Genomic DNA, 7,489 nt, shown 5'->3' with positions numbered 1-7,489 from the left:
TCATTTCCTTGTCTGTAATGTAATAACGTGTGAATGTTGTATATGCAAACCCCAACACCTAAGGACAGGTCTTGACCGTGCGGCAGAACCTCATCAGCTGGATAAAAACTGTGAAAATGGAAGGAGGGGAGAGGCAAAATAGGCTATTTCTAGCAATTTGTTTGAAAACACTGTACTCTTAACCACTTTTAGGTATTTTAGGTTAAAAATATCAGTTAATAGTAGCCTTGAATGACCTTCAACACAAAAGCATCCTTTGTTTGTCCATCTTTAAACTCTCTCCAGATAAAGAGATGAAAGAGTGGGGACATGTCTGTGAGACAGTGCACATTGTCAGTGTGACACCCATGGCACAGGAGAGGGAGAAGACAGATAGGGAACAGGGGTCTGAGGAAGGCAGAGGAGCGGGAAACATTTGTGTCTCGGGTATCCATTAAGGTTAGCAGCACGATGCACTTGCTACAGATGCAAAGCCCAAAGGATTCTGGCAGCCTGCATCTCATTCCCAAAAGTCTGTCCTAAAACATTCAAGAAAATTAATTTGAGTTGATTAAGAAGCCAAATTTAAAGTGCAGTAGGATATATCTACATACTGAAAAACTACCAAGCTACCAAATACTTTTACCTGTGGTAGCTTTTGCATGTCCCTAGCCTGCTGCAAAGTGGAACACATTAATTGGAACCATCGTGAAAGAAAGCTTAATATCATTTTTAGATTTTTTTTTAATTTCTTTCTGGCGAGATTCCTTTTTTTTTTTTGCCTTGTTGTACCTTAGTTATATGTTATACTGCAAACACATGGCGCCAATGAAGAGTGGCCTCATTACTGTATGTGCACACACATGCAGTCATGTCTCCTTATTCCCAAGCAAAACTGGAATCTCATTTAACATTTGCCTTTATTGCAACACCTTGTAAAAGCGAAGAGAGGTTTTTCAGCAGATCAAAGCAGAAGTGTGACAAGGTGATAACACTATGTCTGCAGCTTCCTCTGGTACTGACCAAATCGCGCGAGTAAGATGCTGCCATGCCGGCATCTTCCAGCCTGGAGCCTGTGTCCTCACAGGCTGTCAAAATACCGTCTTTCAGCTGGCAGAGCAGTGCCTCGCTCCTGGCATCAGTAACACATTTTAGACTGTTTCCAAAAGATAGGTTTTAGCTCCATGAGCATTTCCTGCTGGCTTTAACATTAGAAGTTTGCTGGCTGCTTTCTGGTCGGTCAGCAGGTCTAGAAATTTCTCTGAGCGCTGAGTTCGCAGTGCCAGATCTGTAGCAGTGGACTGCAAAGAGCAGCACAGTTTGGTAAGGCAGCAAAGCTGCCATTCTGAGCTGGCCTGTAGTTTGGGATATTTTTAAATCGGGAAACTTATCAATGAATTATCAAGGTTTTCAATGCAAGAACTCTTTGCCCTGTAGGCACATAAATTAGGTTTCATATATGTGGTAAATTTTGTTTCTGACTAAGTTTGTTGAGTCCGCTTAGGATAAAAGCTGAATTCACCCATATACTTAATGAGGCATTTTATTAATCCCAAAATTTAATGAGATGTTTTATTAACTATGCAAAGTGAAAAAATGCGATTTCCATTGGTTTCTTTATTTAATTCATGAAGGAAAATTGACCTCTCATTTCAAATGAATTTTATCAGTGTTTCAATTTATTTCAAAGACAGAATGGTCTGTTGTTTCTGGAAGTAACCTGTTCGGGAAGGATCTGAATCTGTGAGATATTCTGTTCCCCCTTGACTTCACTGAAGTCTCATTAATTCATAGGATTATGCCAACAGCAAGTCTTACAGTACTTGTGTGTGAGTGTTTTCTTTCTTGGTCAGTGCTGAGAGAATTGTTGTGCTTTATGGAAGAAGTTACTCTAAATAAATAAAAGGCCTTGATTCGTCACTGTGTCACTGCAGAGCTACATCCCTGTCATTCCACTGAGAATGTCCAGGTTCTTAACTGTTGTCTTGCAGCCATAAGGAGTTCATTTGGATACTCAGTTTTATGTGTTTGGCAACTATTTAAAATCCCACAGTGATATTTGAAAAGCATAATATTTAAAAATTGAAAATCCTCTGTCCAAAGACTTCAGGAGAAAATGGATGTCTTGGAGGAAGGGAAGTGCTCACTAGCTACTTAATGCTGGAATGTCAGAGAGTTCTAGGGGAAGATAAGGAGTGTTTTGAATAGCGTTATTTTTATAGCGTTCTAGTGATGTAATACTAGAGAAAACCAGCAGCAGTTTGGTCCCAGGACATCCAGTTCAGAATTATGACAGTGTAACCCAGATCCTGTGGTTGACAAAGTGTGTTACGTACTTCTGATAAATTTATATTTTGTTCGTTTTTCAGTGTCAGCCAAACCAAGACCTCACAGTGATGAATACACAAAGAAGATTCCACCTCCTAAGCCGAAGCGAAATCCCAACACTCAGCTAAGCACATCTTTTGATGAAACGTATATCAAAAAGCATGGTCCCATGAAGACAACGCTCACTAGGGATGCCTCTTTATCACAGGTCAGCAGTCCTGCCCCAGACACAGAGGAAGAAGAGCCTGTTTATATTGAAATGGTTGGGAATATTCTCAGAGACTTCAAAAAAGATGAGGATGACCAAAGCGAAGCAGTCTATGAGGAGATGAAATACCCTATATTTGATGATGTAGGCCAAGATTCAAAATGTCAATGTGAGTATGACCACCACACTTGTTCTTCTCAATGTGCTACTCCCACAGTGCCTGACCTGGATTTCACCAAGTCCTCAGTGCCATCTACTCCCAAGGGCTTGCTTTGTGATATACCCCCACCATTTCCAAATCTGCTTTCTCACAGACCTCCACTGCTGGTGTTCCCACCAGCACCAGTGCAGTGTTCCCCAAATTCTGATGAGTCTCCTCTAACTCCACTAGAGGTCACAAAGCTTCCCGTTTTAGAAAATGTGTCTTACATCAAACAGCAAGCTGGAGCTTCTCCATCTTCGCTGCCATCTCACACAGCAGGCCATCAAAAACTGGAGAAAGACCAGACGGTATCTCATGGAACTAGCACCCCTGGACACACGTCCTCACCTCCTCATCCTTCTACCTTGTACAGAACACAGTCTCCACATGGTTATCCTAAAAGTCACTCTGCCTCACCTTCTCCTGTCAGTATGGGTAGATCTCTTACCCCCTTAAGCCTCAAAAGACCTCCACCTTATGACTCTGTACATTCAGGAAGTCTCTCAAGAAGCTCTCCATCAGTGCCTCATTCTACAGCCAGAAACACATTGCAAGAAGGAGGAAAGATGGTAAATGCCTCGGTCAGTACCTACGGGTCGTCATCTCAGAGTGGTTCCCGTTCTCGGACACCCACCAGTCCTCTGGAAGAGCTAACCAGCCTGTTTACCTCAGGACGAAGTCTCCTGAGGAAGTCCTCCAGTGGCAGAAGATCTAAGGAACCTGCAGAAAGTAAGTTCTTGACGTAATTTTCTCTCTTCCTTCTATAATAATATCTTTCACTACATTTTATATTTTTGCAAAAGGAGTCCGTTTTCATTACCTTTTCCACAGTTGTAAGGGTCCCACATGAGTTGGGACATTCCTACCATGTTGCATCCTTCCTTTCTTGATGGATGCTAAGACACAGTAATCGTCCAAGCAGCTTATAGCAAAATAACCACACAGTAGTTCTTTTTGGCAAAGATCCATTGATCGGCCTTAACTTGGCCAGCGATCATGGTGTGAATGATGGCAACCAGAGGTACCAGCTTAAACCATTCCCCTCCTTCCTTCTGTACTGTGCTACAGAGTGTCTCTTTCAGCTGTGCTGGTGTGACTGGTTGGGAGGCCGTACTGTGCATCGATCTGAAAACCACCATGACCTGTAACACGGTACCCACACATAGAGAAAACCATGAGAGGAAGTTGTGCAGGAAAACCTTAAGCCAATATTGATTTTTCATGTGCTGTATCATAAAATCGTTGCCCCATATGCATTCAGATTTACACAGTGTACACCTACTTCTGAGCGAGTAAAATATGGAAACTCCTAAAGAAATCAGCAGGAGTCACAGGCGTGAGTGAAAGCAGAACCTGGCACCAGTATTGCTGTTGCAAAAACATTCCCTTTCAGGGGTGCCAAAGACATCCTGCGGTGGAAGGTACCCATAACACCCTTTGTCTTGGAGCACAAGTGGGCTTAGTGCACTTTCTCCTCCAGCTCTAGTAAGACCAGTTTATGACTTTGAATTCGTGACACCTGCCTTGTGGAAAAGCTCTCTTTGGAGAACAGCTGACCTCAAGTTTGTAGAAGTGCTGTATTATACCTATTTGGCAGCTGTAACATACTAAATATGTTGTGATTAAACTACGCTGGTTTATACCTTGTGAAGAAAGGTGTTCTAGTTCCAGGTTACCATATTTCTACAGAAAAGAGGTGAATTCTGCACTGTCTTTCTGGTTGTGTTTGTGCTGCTCTGTTACATTACTCTTCACAGAGTGGTCACATCACTCTGGGGCAGGCTCAGGGGGCTCACTAGAACACCCCTTCTGGGTTTTCATGGGTGGAAGTGTCCTGCCATGCACCTTGGCAGCTGAGTGAGTGCATGCAAACAGTAAGTGTAAGTATGGAAAAGCTTTTATGACAATGGTCTGGGTTGGCATACAAAGCATTCCTCCCGATTCATGGACGCCACTGCCTCAACCTGAGCAGTTTCATTCTTACTTATCTCTGTGCAAATCCAGAGTAATGACTCTGAAATCGTGGAATGGATTTAGCAGGATACTGAGAATACAACTTGGTGCAGTATTTGGCTTAATTTGACTTTAATATTTTTATGGCGTGCAATCATAAATACTGTTACATGAAAGCCTGAGCTCCATGACTCAGGGTTTCGCTAAGTAATTACAGTAATAAAAATACAATAATGCCAGATTTGTGTGCTGGATGGAAGCAAGTTTGTAGCTAAAAGGCAAGACAATTCTTGTAATTGGGAACAATTATAAGGGATGTGATGTGACATTTATAAATAATTGCAGCGAAGTGGTAGGGAGATTTTGGCAAAGTGCAGAAAATATAGAACGTTATTAAACGTGCTTCTTATGAATACGTGAGCAGAAATCCCCTGTAAACCTCATGCCACACCAGATCTACCTGGTGAGCTTTGTGAACTGGAGGGGTTTATGCTGACTGGTGTAGGCAGCAGTACCGGCTCTGGAACCCGTGGGGATTCCTGCAGCAAATGTGGCAAGTCCTGGGAAATTTCAGCAAATCTGTGCTACTGCTCCTACCTGCTTCCAGAAAGATATTCTCTGTATTCCACTTGACTGAAATTGAATGCAGACCTTTCAAGGAACTTTCCATTGAATTTAACACAAATCTTGCCCTGCAGATCTGTGCTTACTTGCAGCTTACTTCTTGGCCTCTCAAGAAGCATTCCACTCGCTCCTTAGGAAGTAGAAATGTGTTCCTTATTGGTCACGAATGGTAAGACAAGAGATGTGGAATAAAAACTGTGTTGGTTTACTTTAAGGACAAAACGTTCATGTTATAAATAGACACCAGTGGTGAAATGACTCTGGAGTGCAGCTGTGTTGAGTAAATGAGCAGACTGCCCATCTAATCCGATTGTGATTTGTCTGGTGTTTACAGTATGGCTTAATCCTGTGAGATTACTGTACCAAGCAAGAACCAGGTTTGTGCTCAGGTATTACAGACGTAGAATACACTCTGACATTTGTAGAAAACACATTACAGGTCTAGCATTTTATGTCTTGCAATTCTACATAAAAATGATCCACCATAAAGAATGTGAATTGTGGGATCTGAACACAGAATTTGACCAGACTGTCACATTTATATGCTGTGATTATACATAGTGATAGATCATGTAGACTGGACTTAGCATATGATCTGTTAAAAAGATCTTGCTCCTGAAAATCACACTGAGAGCCTAAGGCACTCATACAGTTTGAATTTTTTTTTAAGCTATGGGAGAACAAATGCATAGCATAGGTCTAACTGGGACTGCCATAGCTTTATAGTTGTCACTTCAGTGTAATTTTCTCTCGGCATACAGAAAGATTTCCAGAATCTAGAGGTTAATAAACATGAACGCAAAAAGAAGTTATATGGCTCTTATGAAATCATGCTAGGAAACTAAGAATATTTGCTCCTTAAATATAGAATTATTCTGAGCACATCTCAAGCAACTTTCTCGTTGAATTCTTCAAGACTCAGCCCTCTGTGACTTGTCTGAAGCTCTCACTGCCATATGCTAGTCAAAAGAAAAAGCACAGTACTAAATTTTATATTCATCTGAGTGTATTTGCAAAATATTGCAGCAGATACAGAGAAAATTCTCTCTCATTTTTACTGTTATTACTGCAACTGACTTTGTGGAAATTTGGCACCTGAGTCCAAACTCAGAATGTATTTGCTGACTTTTAATTTGTGGCATTTTTGAGTGGGTTTCTTTCTGAGGAGGGGAATGGCACAAACCTTATTTCCAGTTAACAGCTTTAATATACAAGCAGAGCTGCCCTTGTAGCCTTTCTGCATTATTTTCGTTGTTCTTCTGCTATTTTTCCTTTTTGTCCTCCTCCATTTCATTCCTGTACAGTTCACTGGAACTGCATTAGTGGGAAATTGGGATAAATCAGTGATACTAAGGAGACTGTCACCTCAGAGCCACGTTTTCTGAGGATATGAACTTCTGCTGAAGCCCCAGCCATGTTGCTGAATGCAGTCAGCATCCACCAGCTGCAGCTGTGATGTGCATACCTGGATTTTATAAGCAGATCACTTACCGTGCTGTGTTCTTCTAAAAATCCTCTCATGTCCTGTTAGCATCTTAAATATGTGTTATGGCACAGTTATGAAGGTGAGGACAAAGGAAAATAAATTGTAAGGCCAAATCAGAAATGCAAAAAATGGTGGAAGTTGTTCACAAAGAAAGGCAGAAAGGTGGAGACAACCCCTAACTGAAGGAGGATGAGGACGTAGAGCATGAAAAATGTGAGAGTAGGGAAAATAGATATTATTAATTGCTAGTTCTTTAACCCTTCCTGCTTTTGTGTGAAGGAACATGGTAGCAGGCCCTAACAGTTGGCAGACCCCTGTGGAATATAGTGTCAGTCTCAGAGGGTAGAGGGAAACTATTTATTTCTTACCAGCACTGCCTGGTATCCTTGGACTGCTGCGCGTGTGTTCTTTTCTAAAGCGTTTGGAAGGTGTTTAAGTGTGACCACACACTCCAGCTGTGTGGAATGACACTTTGCCTTTGCTTTCAGCACACGCACTGGCTGACTGTTTTACCAGTGTCCTCCAGTAAAGAGGGAATTGCAGAGTGAGAAAGGGAGGGAATACTCCAGATTTTCCAGAGCTGTATTTGCTGCCTCTGTCTTTTCTGCACCACAGAAACATGCCATACTCTGTGTAAACATAGAACTGAAGTCATGTGCCTATAGGCATACCCACGTCCTAAAAAGCAAGACGGAGAAGCTGCTGGTGC

General features: G+C 41.9%; 1 protein-coding gene across 1 annotated transcript in view; it reads left to right on the top strand.

Moving 5' to 3' along the window:
• Positions 1 to 2,348: 2,348 nt before the first annotated feature.
• The window catches only part of NYAP2 (neuronal tyrosine-phosphorylated phosphoinositide-3-kinase adaptor 2), a gene marked incomplete at its 5' end in the record, with an annotated part of 28,380 nt that continues 23,239 nt past the window's right edge, over positions 2,349 to 7,489 (top strand). The window contains one exon of the mRNA XM_010186359.1: positions 2,349 to 3,446. Within this exon, the coding sequence (XP_010184661.1) occupies positions 2,349 to 3,446 (1,098 nt within the window). The remainder of the gene's footprint in view (positions 3,447 to 7,489) is intronic.

Source organism: Mesitornis unicolor, unplaced genomic scaffold (assembly GCF_000695765.1).
Source record: "Mesitornis unicolor isolate BGI_N332 unplaced genomic scaffold, ASM69576v1 scaffold11316, whole genome shotgun sequence".
Lineage (NCBI taxonomy): Eukaryota > Metazoa > Chordata > Aves > Mesitornithiformes > Mesitornithidae > Mesitornis > Mesitornis unicolor.
The sequence above is the reverse complement of the archived record's forward strand: the minus strand, read 5'-3'. Positions and strand labels throughout refer to the sequence as shown.